Here is a 19397-nt window from a genome sequence, read left to right as displayed (position 1 = left end):
TTCTAGATCCATAGATCTCGAACATCTCTCCATCCCCCAGCGAAACCACCTCTAGGGAGTTATAACTCAGAACGACCAGCGTTCTCATCTTTTTAAATCACGCAAGAAAGTGACCTAAGTGACTTTCCAGGACTCCAAATATATTTGATTGTAAAGACTTCTTCTCTTGGGTCTTGCTTTCCGAATCTAGCCAATTTTTTTATATTTTTGCAATTCTCCCGGGACCGAGACCCGGAATCTTATATCGTACGATGCTCGTCAACTTCACAAGTTACCCCTATATTTTTAGGGGTTTTTTTAAATTTAAGATCTCCTTATATTTCTTTCAAGTTTTTCGTTTTATCTTTGTGACTTTTTACTTCAAATAAACCGTATCAAATTATCAATGAACATATGTACATATAGAGATTTACGAAAACAATCGATAGCAACATATTATCTAATTATTGATAAATATATCATTAGAAACAGAACTGGACTCACCAAATGTATCTAATAGACTTCATCTTAAGTGCCGTCGAGTTCTCCTTGCACTTGTAAGCCAACACTTGTTTCACGCTGCTCACGTCGACAGTGGGAAATCTCGATGTTACGTAAGCTATAAAATTACAAAATGCATTTCGTTTATCGTTTTCGTACGTATACCATATTTCAAATACTTCTGGGCTCCGTAAAAATTTGTAGATGGACTTTTACAGAAAAAAATTAAGCAGTAACTTTAAATATACAGGGTGTCCGCGGTCACCCCTGGGAAAAATTTTAATGGAAGATTCTAGAGGCCAAAATAAGACGAAAATGAAGAATATCAATTTCTTGATTAAGGCTTCGTTAAAAAGTTTTTTAGTTATACAGGGTTTACAGCCTGTATGAATAAAAAAGAAACTAGCAATATTCGTAAATCGGTATTTTTTAGATTCAACGAAGTTTTTGATTACTGTGCTCATCTTTTTTATTGCACATTTTAAGATGGTGTAAAACCAAACTTATTTGTTTATTTTCCAACAAATACTCGCACAAAAAGGAGAAGCTTTAACGATTGGAGACATGTAAAGTTTGCTGAGAGGAAAGATAGAACTTTATAAACTGGAATTCCAATTCTTGTGCTACCTATTTTTGTTCCAAGTAAATGTTTAGACACCGCTGAGAGTTTTCACGGCTTTATTCTTGGATATCCTGTGTTTACCATGTTTCTTGATACGCGTATTTTGCATTCCTATCCCATGTTTTGTTTAACCTTATCGAATCGATTGTTCCGCGAAATCCATAAGAACTCAATGCGACTATACGTGGAAATACCTATGGAACTAGTTGTTTGTTTCGAAGGGATATCATTATTATAGCGTAGAACATTTTTTATCCCGGCTGTACGAGTTATATTTTTCGAGATTTCAATATTTACTGCACTACAAATTACCAATACTGCGTTAGAAAACAAACAGAATGGTACAAATCGGAGTAACAATGTTGTATAATTTTTTTATGAAAGGAAGGTAGCCAACGAATGCGACTTTCAATTGTGACGATAAGAAATGCATTCGTTGATACGGGAATAATAGTCGTGACTTAATGTCGCGAGGACACGCACCTAAAGTAACGTCATTAAAGCGCGGAAAAGATCTGTGTAATTCGGATGCAGACTTCATTAGACTAATGCAATGCAAGGATAGTCAACTCGTTGGCTCGTCGAGGGCCTGCTCACGAAATGATCGATACGATTCCTTCCTATCCGTGATTTTATATTCCAAGGAGGCAGCATTTACCAACACTGACGACGTTAATAGACACAATTTACATTATTGGTCCTTTGAAAATCCGCACTGAATATAAACGGCAGCGTCTCCGTATCGATGGCTAAACGTTTGTCGTGGTATCATCGATAACGTAATTATCGGGTCATGCTTCTTCGACGATTCCTTAAGTCCTCGACGACCATAAGCGTACCGCTGCATCGAAGTGGTCAACGATACCATAAACGTACAGACACAGTGATTGCCTAGCCACTAAAATAACTACGATGATATTAGTTCAGTTGCAGTGGAAGAAATTATTAATCCTGTTCGTAATTTTGTAAATATAAATTTAAATGAAACAAAAATTTTCAAATACCTATCTGATTCACTAGAATATCTCAAATTTTTCACGAGATAGACCAAAAGAAATCGATCCAAAATAAATTACGTCTAGCCTAACAATAGGGGTAGGAGGCTGAAGCTTTGCAGAAAGGGTGTTCTTTGAAAGCCCTTATCGACTGACGTATCACAAATTCAATTTGGTTTAGGGATACTTTCACCGTGCTCATTCGACTACACCCTTTAACGACAGGTAGACAGGACACGATGGGTTTATTGTGTGGCGTTCTCGTTCACCTGATCTTACACCTCCAGACCTCTTTCTTCGTTACAACGTCGTGTTAAGTTTACTAAAGACAGCAGAGAGATTGGAAAATAAACAGAAGTAGAAATAATGAAAGATACTTACATATGATGGCCTGTACTTTGGCTTTATCTAACGCAGGTTTCACTGGTCTTTCGGTAGCAGTTCCAGCACGGCTCCATCGTTGTCCTGTAACCGAGCAGGTGGCCAGCTCGGTGGGGCTGAACAGAATAGCTGCTAGACCACGTGTCAATTTCCTGTAATCGCTCCATTTCACAGCCCTCAGTTGTTCCTCGCAAACTGCTATTCCTTCTCCCAAGTGTACCTACAAATAACAACACGAGTTTGTAAAAAATGTTTAAAACGTGTTCACGGTTTAACGCGAGCAACTAATTTTGCCAAAAAGAGACCAAAATATAAAATGCAAGTACAGGGCATTCTGAAAGAACAAAGAAAACGACAAGATTAAGCTTCCATACTAATATAGACTTTCCTTTCCAGATGTCACAGGCTGAACACTGAATGACAATCTGCGAGGGACATAGGCGATACCTGGTCGATACCATAGTTCAACAAATTAGATAAAATCTTTGAACTTAATTATACTTTCATAAACTTGCGGGTCATTTCGCGTCAAATCGATCATTTTTTGAGTTTGATATTTTTTTATGCCCCGCAAAATTGGGCAGGATGAGGTGTTAGAAATGGAAGGACGTAATAAAAGAAATTTACCACGCCATCTGAAGAGGATTCCTCGAATCCACGGAAAGCAGGCATTGCAGCAGGAGGTGTAGTCCTCATATCTAAGGGTAGCCATTCGCTCCTTGACGGTGAGTTACCCTGCACAGATGGGGACCCATGTTTTCCACCCTTCGTTCCAAGTCGCGGCCTGCCGCGACGTACCCTTCGACCTAAACAAATATTTTCATACTCTTCACACCTTCGCACTTTCTTCTTATATATTCTATTTTCATAAATGACATTGGTTACATTTAACTATGGTTATTGTTCCCTTCCTTTGGCCATTACAAATTAATTTGAAATTTCTCCCTTACTTTTACGCACTGTTCCCATGCTAGCGACTTCATGAACATCTAATAACTTTTTTACTAATTGATAACTGGTAAAGTACTTATCAAAAACTACACTGCGTCTTGTTCCTGACTCTGGAGACATCGATTGATCTATTATTGTTTTTGGAAGACCCCTCTGGTTATACTCTACTGTGGATTTCTGACATAATAAGCCTTAGCTTCAAATAAATAATTTTTCTAATTGTGTAACACATATAATGTATCAGTAGTTTTACAAATATGTTAAGAAACTTGGGAACCCTTCAAGAAACAGTGAAACTCCATTAGTTTTTGAATGTATCTTATACGTCTTGGCAAAACATGTTGCTAGCATTAAGGGGTTTATGGTTCCTCACTCAGAGACACTACCCACTATGGTGCTGTTACTTTCGAAGGCATGGTTTAGATCCCTTCCACAAGCTTTCTGCTCTTTGCCCCGAAAAGCATGCTCAGGTGAGCAATTAGTTGAATTGATCTGCTCCAAAGAATACGAAGGGTCCACTCATAACTCGAAAATGAGAGAACAAAAGTGTCCTACTTTGCAGAATTTTGCTTGTTTTTGGGCATAGAGTAGAAGTTGAAAATCTTATTCAAATTTAAAAGTAGTTAATTTAAATGAATACTACAAATATATCACTGATTACATTTACTCATTCAGCCTCGACACAAAACTTTTCCTCGACTCTTAATACAAAATCACGAAACCTTTTCAAATACAATTAGCTGAAAAGATTCTTAATTCCAAGAAGGTGAGAGCTTCAAAAGATTAAAAAGAAATTTCTCGTTCTTAAGATCGAAAGAAAGACGAAGAGGTCAAGAATGGAAAAATATTTTCCTGTAATTAAAAAATACGGTTTAGGAATTTTACTTGGAGTCAAAAAATTAGACGACCATCTTTGTCTGATACGCAACGAAGTTTTGACATTGCATACCATTATTTAACATCCGCGAAGAAAATATTGTAGTATTAGTATAGTAATTTTGTATGTTGTAAGTTGTGAATTTGTAAATTAATATAGTAATTTTGTAGTATGATGAAACTGAAAAATGCAGGTGAAAAGAAAAGAACTTATTTAACTTATTTTTGTGAAACGTACGACAGAATGCCAGGATTGCATATTGTTTGTTATACGAGTTTCTAATTACTTGTATGAAAAATTGATAAAAATATGAAACATGAAATAAGAATATCGAGGTTGATGTACAAATCTGAATATTTTTATTCACTGATATCTTCGCGCTGACAAGTAAAAGGTCGCATACAATTAACGTAGATTAAAACATTGATATGAATACACAGATTGAAAAAACAGTAGAAACTGTTGTAAAGAAACACGTATCAGCGTGTGTAAATCGTATCAACGTTCTAATCTCGGTAGTTACTTATATTAAATACCTATTGTTAATTTCTCGAAACAGGCTTTATTTCGTCAAGAAAAGTGTTTCTCTAAGTCTGGTTTATATGTATATTTCAAAAGGGAGCCCGAACTGGTAAAAAATTGGAACGGAAAAGAAACTTAGTATCAGACTTACACAGACACTTAACCGATAAGGTTATTAACGCTACTTTAGCCTCCCAACTAAATAGCCTGCTTTTTAATTAATTAATCGTCGAATAACGCTTTACCCACAAGTAATTATTCTTTTTAATAAGAACCAATTACAAGTACTTGATTTTCAAAGCGTTTTCCTATTCGATTTGAGAGAAAACGGCAATTAATTCAATTTTCCGTACATTCTCGCAATAAATTAAATTCGAAACTTCAGTTTCGGCAATTTACGTTGTTTGTTTATACATGAAAAATAACCACATCGATTGATAAAAATTTATTTGGAACTAATTCGCGAATTGCTCGTCATCTCTGCAGTGAAATCCGCTAGAGTATGACTTCTGTTCTTTTCAATTTAAATTTAAAAGTACTATAATTTCACGGAAGTTTATAACATCGCGAAATACAATAAAATAACATGATCGTGAGAGAAAAATTATTATACCATTTTACCACATTAAAGATATTCTTTGACAAGTAAAAGAGATACTACTATACAGGGTGTTCGGCCACCCCTGGGAAAAATTTTAATGGGGGATTTTAGTGGCGAAAATAAGACGAAAATCCAGAATACCAATTTGTTGATGGAGGCTTCGTTAAAAAGTTATTAACAATTAAATTCAAAAATTTCAAATCGTTCTGGAAAAATTATTTTCGGTTGCGGGGGTCAATTACAATCATTTTTGGTGAATAGACATACCCCCGAAATCCTACCCACTTTCTAGAAAAAAATTCGAGGTGTGAAATTTTTTGACGGAAAAAAAAAATTTCAAATCGTTTTGAAAAAATTATTTTCGGTTGCGGGGGTCAATTACAATCATTTTTGGTGAATAGACATACCCCCAAAATCTTGCGCAGTTTCGAGAAAAAAATTCAGTACGGTCGAAACTTTAAACGTTAATAACTGTTTAACAAAGCCTTCATCAACAAATTGGCATTCTTGATTTTCGTCTTATTTTGGCCTCTAGAATCCCCCATTAAAATTTTCCCCAGGGGTGGCCGAACACCCTGTATAAAAAAAAAATCTATATAGTAGCAATTCTGATAAAAGTATCAGAAAACTATTCGAAACTAGATTCAGTGACGATTTTGACATTAAAATATGTTCATATGTATTACTACAAAATACCAAAACTTTTTTTCCAATATTCTTGCCATAAAACAATAATTACTAGCTACCTGAATTTTAATAATGAAAACAATTATTATAAAGAAAATAAATCATTCAACATATATTCGTATTACTATAAAATGGCCAAGTGTGAAAATTTAGCAACAATTTTACCATTGGTCAAAAGTTTTCAATTTTTACTTCGATGTTTAGAGTCATTTTGCACGTATGTATAACTTGTTCGAGTGTTACGAACAAGATATGTATTTAAAAACATCACAAATCGAATAAAGAAACACGGTCGTTTAGTTTTACAATTTTTATCTTAAACAGTAGATCGAAATATTGAAAAAAATAGGAACTTAAAATAAGACAAAAAATTTAAACATTTCGTTATCATGAATGGACATTCGCAAACAATTTAAGTTTATTCGGTGTAAATAGTATTCGATTAAATAACCGTTCGTTATCGAAATGCTCGATTAAATATTACGATAATGGGTTTGCTTAATAAACAAATCAATCAATAGAACGGTTAATAAATCAGCTAAGCAATTCAATAAGCGATTGGAAAAGGTACTCTGTCAAAAAACTTTCTAACCAATTTGCAGTCCTAACATTTAATTTTAACTTCTGTAAAAATAAAACTAATATTTACAGCAAATAAATTAAATGAATGACTAAAAATGAATTCAGTGATATTTCATATACTTCCGTTTTTTTATTTTTGTTTTATAATTTTTTTATGGTCACTGTTTTAATTACTTATTATTTATAATTCTGTGAAATATAGAAACTTTCGCCTACCGATATTTCATAGAATGTTTTTGATTGTTTAAGAATTGTCCGTAGAAATTTCTACGCACAAATTTTACACAAATCAGTTTAAAACAATATAGAAGACTGCAAAAGGTTTACAATGTTCTCTACTTCGTTTTCATTACGAATTTCAACCTGCACAGATAATTGCATATATTAATTATACATTTTTTCGTCCATATATTGAAATATTTCTTGATATAAAAAATTCTTTCAAATTCCATGTTTCCGTTTATAATGAAACTTGTAATTAATGTCTTACTTTTCATATAAACATAAACCCACCGGTTTTACACATTACAAATCAAATTTATCTGCAATTAAAATAACTACTTTTACTTTTCACAATGATTTTTTTCCAAAAAGTAAAATTGCAATTATCTGTCCAGAAATTCTTATAATCGTAAGTACAAAATCTTATTCTCATTTCTTATCGTAAACATTAGTATGCATTCACATAACAAAAACAAAAAGAGAAAAAGCGGTTATTCAGTCGTTCGTGTGAATAATTATAAATTATTATTAGTATTATTATTATTATTATTATCGTGTGTGTGTGTGTGTATGTGTGTATGTGTGTATGCTATGCATTTGAGACAGTATACAATAATATGTCCTACTAAATAAATTTACATAGATTAAAGCAAGAAAAATTTCTACGTCAGAAGCGAGAAAATTCGAAGAAAATACACTTGGTATTTTCCCTTTTACACATATACATGCAAACTTTTGAGAAAATATGTCGAAAATTTCAATTCCGATTCCTTCTTTTCTCTTGTTAATGTTATTCGTTCCTCGTAGAAATTTTAGAAATATTTTTAATACAAATTTGAGCGCCTTATGTATGGACATTCTTATTTTGCGCAACTACAGGAAAATTAACTTCGTAGATTTTTTGCAAAAAAAGTCCTCATAGTGTCGCAGACTTCGAATTTTCACTTTTTAAAAATATTTTCCTAACTAATTCTTGTACAAAGACTTCCTATAATATGTTTCACAATCTTTTTTTATTTTCGATCTTTGCGGCTGAAACTTTGAAGAAATCCTACGAAATTATTCGCAGAAATCATTAAGTGAATATGTTTTCTTCACGTATTTGAGCTGAATATCGTTAACTTTTAAATGCCTGTTTACCTTGCAAAAAACCTAGAAGTCTGGATTACCTCAGGGCTCTCGGTAAAAATTCTATAATCTAATTCTTATGATTTTTCTATAAAAATTTTTGAATCTACTATTTGTAATCCGATGCAAAGACCTTTAGGTACGATATTTGCTATAATACGCTTGAAACTGAATGTTCAGTATTCTTCTTCAGCTTATTTGTTTGCATGAAACATTGTAACTTTAATTTTTTTCAGATTCCTCTGCTAAAATTCTAAGTTGCAATGTTCTCAATTGTCAGCAAAAATAAAATGTTTGGTTACAAAGCTGGTAAATTTTGCAGAAATTTTGGAAAAACATATTAATTTATTTCTTTGCAGAAAGCCTGACACATCATATCGTCTCCTTAATAAAGTTTTTAAGTTAATAATTCTTTACTTTCACGAAAATTGTACTTTTTCTTTTTAGCTCCTGTTCTAAAATATTTAGAGACCAAAGTTTTTTCGATAACTGCAACCATAACATCTGAAATAATTTTTGCATAAATTAAACATTTTTAAGTAGATATTTTTTTTCCTTCGGAAAGTCATGAATGCTAATTTTCTACGTGTACGTTTTTGCAACAAATTCTGAAGCACAGTAACGTCTCTATTTATGGTAAAGATTTTTTAATTTCAATATCCACGATTATTTTAAGAGTGTATCGGGGTCTATGAATTTTTTGTAAGACATTTCAGAACCTTGTAAATGCAATAATCCCAAATTGTTGCAAAAATGTCTAAAACAGTGTCTTTTCTATTGCTTTCATTCTGCTTTATAGCGCGGATTTTATTTAATTTACTCAATTGGCTATCAAAAAGTCTGGGATTTAACGTTTTGAATACTTTGCGAAAAATACTGAAGAATAATGGTATCCATTTTTTTGCAAAACTTTGTCTCTCCAAACTTGTATAAAAAATTTGACAAACCATGCCCAACGATACTTCTCGCGGAAATTGCCAAGTTGGAATTCTAATTTTAATTTTAATTTCGAACGTTCGTTTGTTTGCAAAAAAAGGATTTCCCAAAATAGATTTGCAAAAAGTATTGCATTTTATCACCTTGGATTCTCGTTCGGTGAATTATTTCTCACTGAAATTAACAATCAGGGTCTTATATAACGCAGAAAGCTATAATTTACAGCTCGATAATTTACGTTATTTTTAGATAAATATTAATAGATAAATATCTTACTAGCAGTGCTTACTTTATGGTAAAGTAGTCCATATTAATTTCTTAAACGATACGCAAGCCAAAAATTCGTCAAAATGAAAAACACCACGCCGAGAATGATAATCGAAAAGAAATAATATTTACAAGTGTACCTCTAAATTACTTGCAAAACGTGTCGAAATCATAACAAGGAGAATAATTTTTTAAACGAAGTTTCTTAATATTAGTGGCAAGTTTTGACTATTAATACCGACAATAATAATTTCTATCGAAATTAGTAATCACAGGTGGCCCAACTTAATCTTTCGATTATCATCAAAGTTATACGTTATTCAAACAAACGCTTTCTTGAGATTTCAAAAATGGGACTTAGATGTACGCATACAGGGTGTTAAAAAGCTCGTGATGCCTATTTTCAAGATCCATTCCTCGTGAGAAAAGGAATCGAAAAGTTCTTCACTATTTTACAATCTGAGGCATTGTTACTGATATCAGCAGTTAAAGTTTATGTGTGTGACTGTATTTATATTACACACGCGAGAAACGTGTATCCATGATATTTGCACGCAAATAAAAATTTAAGCTGATTGTATCTCGACAACAAAACCACGGATTGCAAAATGGAAAAAGAACTTTGATTTACACTGGCACGAAGTATTGATCCTGACAAAAAGGCATACGTGTTTGGATTCGATTACATTGAACACCCTGTATATACATGTATGACCTAACTTTATCACCAGAAATATTTCCTCTACTTTCAGTATATCAAAAAAATCTTTCTTCTTTCAAAATACTAAAAGTAAATGAAACGTATCAGCTGAAAAAGTTAGATAGGATACCTGATACATATCACTTGATAAATAAGTAGAGTTAATTTTGTAACGTAAATAATGTCGTTATCAACGTAGCACTGATTGCAGATAATTAAAACAATTCATTGCCTTCATAAAAATAATGTGATATAAATAAGAAATGTCAATTTAATTGAAAGTTATTCATCATCGAAGAAACTTAATTAACATTACTTTTGAATTTATTTAAAAAATGCTAAAATGGAATGTATCACGAGAATTATGCCACACTGATCCAATTGATAATCGTTATCGTATTAATTAACGGGACATTAGTGTACTGATACCTTTAAATATACGATTACTATCTAACTGTTGATGGATCGCTTAAACAATTAATAGACACTGGTAAGTTATACTTTAAGGCTTTAATTATTTAGTATTTAATTTTTTTGTCGTGTAAAGCTATTATAAAAATTGCACAGAATTGAAGCGCAAATTTGACGTATAAAATATAACTGATAAAACATCACATTCGCAATGAAAACGTCACTCATCGATTGTTTTAAATTAAATGCTAATCAATGGTTCGTATTCGCGTTTAAGCTGTGAACGATGAAAAAGAATGTTTAATTTGTATAAAACGCTGCATCGATACACCTCGCGTATAAGTCTAGCAAGAAGTATGAGATAGCAGAAAATTACACGAAAATTGCATATACCCCTATGGATTTTTAATACTGATGAACTAACTACGCTTACACTCGAGAGATTGCACTATCGATTACTGTATAGTTTATGGAACAAATGTTGCTACGTATACTTAAGTCAAACGATACCCTTGTTGGATACGAGTCATCGAATGTGTTTTTCGATGGATCTGGATTAGGTTCATTTTTACTTGTTTTGTCATGGAACTTTGTCTTCTTTTTCATACCGTTATGGAAAACTATTTCCCCGAAGAATTAAACGGCGATACTACTGTGCAGAGCCGAAAAGATGATTAACGGAACGACACAGGAACAAGAATGCAACACTGTTTTTTTTGTGGCATACTCTGATACGGAAGTAGCTGTAAGTTGAAAATGTGCGTGTGTAGAGACGTGGTTAATCCACTACGGTAAATCGTATCAGCATTCCTTCCACTCGTCATCTTTTCTGCTCTGCACCCTACTTACTACCCCTAAACATGTGTCTGCGTGGGGGTGTTCAAGCCCATAAAGTTTTAACGTTCAAAAATGATTCCATCGAACCAATCATGAACCGTGACACACTGTACCTACACTACCAACTCGACACCCTACAGTTTTTACGAGATCACAACATTTGTTCCACGCACTATATCTTTACAGTTATAAAAATCACTATTAAAAAATATAGTGAAATACTGGTCATTTGTGTACCCTAACGAGTAGAAAATTCCTTAGACACAAAAATGATGTTAGACATTGATGTTAGAAGAAAAAGGGCGAGCAAGAGAGAGAGAAAGAGAGAGAGAGAGAGAGAGAGAGAGAGAACCAAACATGAGCTTAAAATTGTTAATGTAAATTGCGAATTTTCCGGTCGCAATTTCAGTGAAGTATATATTGAAAATATACTTGTTTTTCACTTGCGAAACTTGTTTCTGTCTATTATATTTATATCCTTTCGTTTAATATCACGTATTCTGAAAAATATTAAAACTATTTCCCTTCCTATATACAGTTTCTCAACAACTTAAGATTGAAATTAACGTATACCTAGCTTATGAATTATAAATGTCTTTTTTCCCGCACAGAAAACTTTTTACGAATACCCTGAACACTACTATCGCTCATTTTCAATGTTCAGAAAAATATTCGTTAGTAAAAATTTATAAATTTCTGAACATAAATGTAGTAAATTACATTTTCGTAAAAAATAATAATACAACTTATGTACTGCATATTCCTTTCTTGATTTTTTTTTTTTTGCCACCCTGTAAAAGTTCTTAAAAGTTCTTGAGACTTATTAAAGTGTTTTGCAAAACTTTAATCTGACTAGATTTCATTCTTATGGGTAATAATAAAATCTAGTTTCCATTTCTTCAAAATGAAAAAACTAAAATGTTCCGAACGAGAAACCAACCTCCTCTTTCGATTACCACTAATTCTAATTCTATAATTAATTACTAGCTCTCGAGTACACGAATCGCTGTAATGTACAATATATACAAGAAATAAACAAATGCGCTTCCCTTCAAAAAACAAGAAACCAATAGGAAAACAATATGGAATCTAAAATTTTGTCGAAATATTCATTCAAATGCATCTTATAGATAATTTGAATTGTTATGGCATATATGCTGAATAAATAACAATTAGAATGAATCGACTGTTGAAAAATGGGAATGTTAATATCCGTAGCTACTCGTCGAATGTTTGTTATTATTCTTTCATTTCTCTGACTGGTTAATGAAAAGATAGTTGAATTGAAAATCAGAAAGTTTATGGCTTCCAAATTGAAATCTTCTTCAGAAAAGGATTCCAATTCGAAAAATTCTTTTACTAAGCCTCTTAAGGTCGAAACTTATTCCTGAAAGTTTTCAAATCGCTTCACTCAAATCTTTGTAATTCCGGCTTCCGCAATTTTCCAACTTCGAAATCACTATTTAGTATAAGTTGCACGACCGTTTAATCTAATCTCAGGTCTTAATTTGTAATTACCATTTTTTAATCTTGAAATTCCCCGTTTTCCAAGTTTGCTGTTTAAACTCGGAGAAGCATTTCAACTTTCCAATTTTCAAATCGCCTATCAGTTAAAGAAAACATAAACAAAAGTAAAAGGACATTAAACATTCTGCGAAAAGGTGCTTTTTTCTGACTTAGACGTTTTCTAGACAATGAATTTTTATCTTTTACTCTTGTTAGTCAGTTAATTATTCGGCGGTTTCAACTGGAAAATGGAAAAACTGTATTTTATGTTTAAATGTTTCAATCAATCAATCAATCAATCAACTAATCGGCTGATCGGTATATATCACTTTTAATGCCCAGCGAAAGATTGCAAGTTAGAAAAATGATTTCCCTGTAATTATCTGTTTTGCTTCGATTTTTCCTGTTTTGAATTGCTAATTTTGCGTTCAATTTGTTCTGACCTATTTTATTTTTCTACATTTGCGGTTCGCTGTTTGATTCTAGTTATGTGTGAGTGAGATATATGTATATGTATATGAATGTCGGTCTAAGATTCCACTCGATCGATCACATTGTTACATTCGAACGCGTATAACAAATAAAAAAATTTTAAAAATCGGGAACATTAAACTAGTTGGCAACGTCTGAACAATAAGGTTCAGATTTTAAACAAACATGTTATTTTCTGATAAATGTTAACTTTAGAGGAGGCGACTGCGACAACCTCGACCCACTCGAAGTAATTTTTTATTACAACATATATCAAAATAATTAGAATTGAAGAGGAACACCATAATGAAAATAATTGCCCAATATTCTCTACTGTTTTTGAAAATAATTACATTTATGTTACGGCTGAAGTTAAAACAGAAATACTTGATGTACAATCAAAACGAACTTCCTTTTTCGTTCTTGAAATTCACAAGTGTAAAATTTTTTTTTTCTTTTTTTTATTAGAAACACATTAATTATTTCAATAGCAATTTACATTACTATTAATCAATTAATGTTACCTGCAATTAACAATTATGTAATGTAACTGAGAACATTCCCAAGTATTTACACAATTCTACCAAAAAAAAGAAAATTCTAATGTTTCTCCAATTTTTAACGAAAGATTAGAATATTTTGTGGAAGTTGTATTGAGAAATTCGAGGAAAATTATTTATATTTAAAAATAAAAATTCATACATTGAAACTTGATCCCTAACCAGATTCTCCTCTTATCAATTTACTTCGTTCGCAAACAAAATAGTAACAAAATATTGGTTTCTATAATCACTGATATTTGTAAATTAATTATGATCTTAAAGAAATTAAGACACAGAAAATATAAACGAAAATTAAAATTGCAAACTGAAATCGAGAGAAGATTCTTAGACCGAGGTTTGCAACAAGCTGTCTGTACAACAATCTTAATAACATGATATGCAACATTTATATTCTAATCTTACAACGAGACGTTGTTAAATTAATGTCTCAATTTTGGATGAGGCGTTTATCAGTAAAAGTACAGACTACACAAAGACTAACTCTATTGGCTTTCTTCTCTCACATACGCCATCGTTCCTGAGAAAAACAATAAAAACTTGTTAAACACGGTAGATTCATCATTTTCTTTTTTTATTAAGTGCACCTCCCAGCTTCCTATCAAAGAAAAAATATAAAAGTTGTTAACACGGGAAGCATTTTTAAAAATACATAAATAAAATTTACTTTGTAATTACCACTGTCAAATTTTGAAAAATTTACAGATTATAAGTGCATAAATATTTTGAAAATTGACAAAATAAAATATTTCTTTAGAGTAAAATTACAAATCAATGTATGCGTTGTTTATAAATTTGTAAAGTATTACTTAAAAAGTTTGTTAAAGATTAGCAAAATCAATTATTTGTTTATAAAAGAATGTTAATTATTTAAAAACTCATTTATTAAAATCTGATAATGCTTTTCGCATCTTTTTCTGTGATAGAAAGTTCAAAGTGCAGTTTAAAAAGTTTTTTTAGTTGACTCCCGTTTTTTTCAGGAACAAGAGCATATGATAGAGAAAATCTGTAAGATTAGTCTCTATACACTCTGTGTATTCATAGATAAATATCTCATAGAGAACTGAGACATTACTTTGACAACGTCTCCTTGTTAGATTCAGTAAAAACTATGCGCTGGGCACGAAGCTCTCTGTTTCACGTATTGAAAAAAAGAATAGAAAAATCCTCGGAAAAACTACGTAACGATCAAACAAAAACCTATTCACGTACGAGACGAAAAAATTGGAATTAGTCTGTTTTTCCCATCTCTTTCGTGATCAATGCGTGTAGCTTTTTCTTTTAAATTTGATAAGTCGCAGTCGTTGCGACTCCGGCACTGTTGTAAAACGGTATGTAAATATACTTATTATAATAATATATAGCTGCATCTGTGATTTGATTGTAAATCGTGAGGTAAGGAGTCTGTATGAAGGGCGCGATCAATTCGAAAAACATTTCGATTTTCCTCGGATACGAAGTCTATGCAGAAATTTTCAATAATTTAAAAACTAATTAAACAACGACATCGTATATTTACAATCGTACGAAAATTATTCATTTAATTCTATACCGTGCAAAAAATTATTAAATTGTTACGCCAAGAATTACGAGTGGAAAGAATAATTCTAACGTATAAATAAATATTCGATCAATTTACAGATATTAAAGGGACGAAAATTTCAGTAATAATTGAAACAATAATCTGAGTCTATCATACCAAGTATTTTGAATGCATGTTAAATTATTGAAAATTCTAGACTTTGTATATCGCGAAAAATTTATCGAGCCCATCGCGCTCACAGAACTATTGTCATCTGTAAAATATAATATAAAAGATCCTGAGTTGTACTGTGTGGTACTATGGCTATGGAGTTCGGCAATGTCTGAGATGGCTCTATCTTTTCTCTTTATACTGTCAAAGAAATCTATGTAAATTGCTTCAAAAATTTTTGTCGGAAATAAATACCAAGCTATTCCTAATTTACGTTGCACAATCATTGATTGTATTCGTAAGATTTTTAGGATACTGGTAAACAAAGTTGTTTAATCCGCGTATAAAAATTGATGCGACCTACAGGACGTAGCCACCTTTGCTACATGTGTATCCAATGTTAACCAGTACCTTAAAATATCACTATTCTGTACGTATAAAAAATATTCTCAAAAACCAAGAAAATTAATTTAAAAAAAAAAAAAGAGAGAGAGAGAGAGAACAATGGAAAAATAATAGACTTCTATTTAATTGAAAATAATTAACTCTGTTTTAGGTAGAACCATTAGAATTTGGAAGAAAATAATGTATCTAACATCGTTACAATACTTAATAAATTATATTTATAAAATAATACTCTTTATCCCAAATGTAGACACATTGATAATCTTTTATCCGTGTCTTGATATTACCGAAAATAAACCTAAACAAATTAAAATAATAGTAATACTGTTTATAATCAGTTCTTATTCCAGAAAAAAATAAACTAAAAATATTTTGGAAACGAGTAACAAAAACCATTTTGTTATTGTGACATTAAAATTATAATAGCGGAAACAAGAAAAAAAACAATGTAATACAAAATAGTAACGTAAAAATGTAAATAGATTACGTAAAAAGAAAAATTAAAATTCATTAAAGAAAAGAAAATTTAACTATGTTTAATGTACTGGTGTTAAGAAAAAATTATTAATTGAGCTCTGTAATATCACATTAGAGCATTGTAAAAGAGTTCATAAGAAAAGCCACCTCGGACACGAGCCTCTTATAATATATTAATTTCAATATGTTGTATCACGGTGGTTTCCCATCGATAACTGTCAATAATAAATCCTCTGTAAATCTGCTTGAGCTGTAAAATCGGTTGGCTGTCTATCGCACCGTTAAACTGCTACGTGGTGAAAAATATATTATAATATGTTCGTACGTCATCCTGGGAGTTTCTGTGCGTGTCACCCAGTCGTGTGACGTAATCAATAAAGTAAATATAATCCTCTGTAAGAATATAATATCGTTGTAAATATCTGTAGTTTATATAACACTGTATAGCATCAAATAAAACAACAAGTTATCCTGGCTCGCGGAATAATCATTACGAGATGGGATGGCTGCTCCACTTGCGGCAATTGTTTGTAGTTTCTTTCATATTTTGTTTAAGGAATATCTCTCGCTTCTCCTTATGACGACGAATAGGCACGGCACCTTTTGCGAGTTGTCCTTCAAGGACTTTCATTTTATCAGTTACTGTAAGATGCTGCAAAAAGATTATTCTTTCGAGCAAAGTGCTGCAAGGATCTTTTAATAAAACTAAAACACGATTACTTTACAAATTGTAAGAATATAAATAAAATTATATAAGACTGTAATTGCATTTCTATTGGTTTTTTTTTACTAAAAGTTACTTTAAAGACATAACTATTAGTCACTTGCTGTTGCAAGTGAGAAAAAGTCTTTTATTTTAAATAAAAGAATATAAATATTGCAACTTTACATTCATGAAAACGTCCATGAAATTAAACTTTTAATTTCGCAAAAATAATATAGGATATAAAGAACATATTTTACGCGTAATTAACAGAAGCCAAACTTTGTTTTTTGTACTAAGAATTCTATTAAATTCTTAATAATTTCCATTGCAGCACCAACTCTCAATCTTTTTGCTGCATCTTGGTCTTTTGTTAAAAGATCGTGTTCAACTCCATTTGCAGTTTACGTCTGCCAGAAATTGCTGGTATTAATCCTACTCAACCAAAATACTATCACAAATGGGCCGAAAAAACTAAGGCGCATTAGTGGTATGTTGCATCGAACTGCATCACACTGCTCTGGAAGTGCTTTGATTCGACACTGGTCTGATTGACCTCGTAAGCACCATCTTGGAATGCTCTTGATTTGTTTTCCAGACTCACTGCAGCTGTACCCTCCTCCGTTGGGACTCTGGGCACAGGGAAGGATTTGACATTATCTGTTTGTTGTGTCTGAATTTGTAGATGTGCTCCTGTTTGCTGTTGAGCTTTTGGCTGCTGCTGTTGGTAGATTTCTTCTTGACGATGCCTGTCGGTGACGCTGAGCTCATGAAAGCTGACCAGGTGGCGCTTCAGGTAGAGCTTGGTCTTGAATGGCTTGTTACAAAGGGGGCATGTGACACTCTGAGGGTTGTGGATCAGGCGCATGTGCTGACGCAGGTTCGACAAGTTACTGTACATGCGGTTGCAGACAGGACAGGGGCGTGGGTCCAGCGAGTGCAGTTTGCGTAGGTCAGCTGCAACACACACACAACTTGCTCTAACCCGGTAGAGGCAGCACGGAGAAGGGAGTTAATCTTTTTTTTCTTTCTTTTCTTTTACTGAATGGATTTATGGATGGTGTCTCCGATTTGCCAACCACCACCGGACAGCAACAACCAGCTGAGAAACCCTAGCTGCACGATTGTTGTACGCTTTATCTAGCTTAGCAATGAGATCACTCTTAAATCTTAATTAAATTACTCGTGTTAAACAAGTTAGTAATATTTAAAATCTATTTTCATTTACTTCGTTCACTTTCAATCGATAAAAATCATGATTTATTACATTTTATTATTATATAATATATTATTGTATGAAAATTACTCTTGAAATGCTTAACATTACCAATTCTATTTTTAATATGTGTTAATACTCCATAAAATTTCATATATTATTATTCAAATTCAATTCATGATAATTTAAAGAACTTCTTCATAATGTCAATCTAAGAAGTTGTTTAAATCTAATCAGTGTCATACTAAATTTGTTTTAAAAATATTCTGAACATAATCATTACATAATTTTCTCAACATTTTAATTTTTCAATGCAACAAATTATTTAAGATTCAACAAATAGTATTGGTTGATCCCATTGCTACACATTTTGCGCACCACGATATCGCGCATCACCAACGCACACACATCGGAGACAAATGGTAAGCGTGTTGTTATTGGGTACATGAGGCGTGAGAGTTCGCGCTTATTCTCCGTAATTATTCTACAATTATTTCTCGACAATAACACCCTTTTGCATTTATAAATTTCCGCTTGAGTCTTACAATCTAATTATCTAAAATCTTTTATAGTTATTATGATTATTGTACGTTAAGTTATAATAACAACTAATGATCACAAATAGATAATACTTTCTTAATATAACTTTTGCTTTCCTTTTATTCTTTATAAATTATAGTAAATGGTAATATAATAATACTTAAAAGTTCAAATTTAAATAGTTTCTATTCTACTGAATTAATTAAAATCCCATAATTAAAATTAAAAAGTAATGTACATATTATGCTCTAACCAAGTATTTAAAAAATATCATTTTTAAACAGTACAGATTCATACCAAGATATCAAAATTAAAAGTAGTTCGATTTTCTGAAGTTTAAGTTTCTATTATTAAATACTTCATATATCTACCTTATAACATGGTATGATACGATTAGTAAAGCCAAGGGTATTAATTTTTTTAATTACAACACTGTAATAAAACATGGACCTCAACCAAAAAGCTTACAATGAAATTTAGCATCAAACAATTGCTTTGCTAAACATGTCAAATTAGGGTGTTCTACCGTGAGATATACATGGACACATAGAAAAAACAACGCCAATTAGATAAAATACTAACGTTCTAAAAACTTAATATAAGTTAATATAATTTAAAAAACATTTC

The 19397-nt window shown here is 31.9% G+C and overlaps 1 protein-coding gene across 2 annotated transcripts in view; it reads right to left on the bottom strand.

Moving 5' to 3' along the window:
- LOC143346811 (uncharacterized) overlaps positions 1–19397 on the bottom strand; it is a 31437-nt gene that overhangs the window by 7607 nt on the left and 4433 nt on the right. Inside the window, exons 6-8 of one of the 2 annotated variants that reach the window (XM_076775302.1) lie at positions 3106–3284; positions 2479–2698; positions 484–598 (exon numbers count right to left, since the gene is read on the bottom strand). In XM_076775302.1, the coding sequence (XP_076631417.1) occupies positions 484–598; positions 2479–2698; positions 3106–3284 (514 nt within the window). Of the gene's footprint in view, positions 1–483; positions 599–2478; positions 2699–3105; positions 3285–16055; positions 16964–17274; positions 17972–19397 lie in introns of those variants that run through there. The other variant, XR_013080508.1, reaches the window with a different exon arrangement.

Source organism: Colletes latitarsis, chromosome 10, assembly GCF_051014445.1.
Source record: "Colletes latitarsis isolate SP2378_abdomen chromosome 10, iyColLati1, whole genome shotgun sequence".
Taxonomy (NCBI): Eukaryota; Metazoa; Arthropoda; class Insecta; order Hymenoptera; family Colletidae; genus Colletes; species Colletes latitarsis.
Note: the sequence above shows the minus strand (reverse complement) of the source record. Positions and strands in the feature narration are given on the sequence as shown.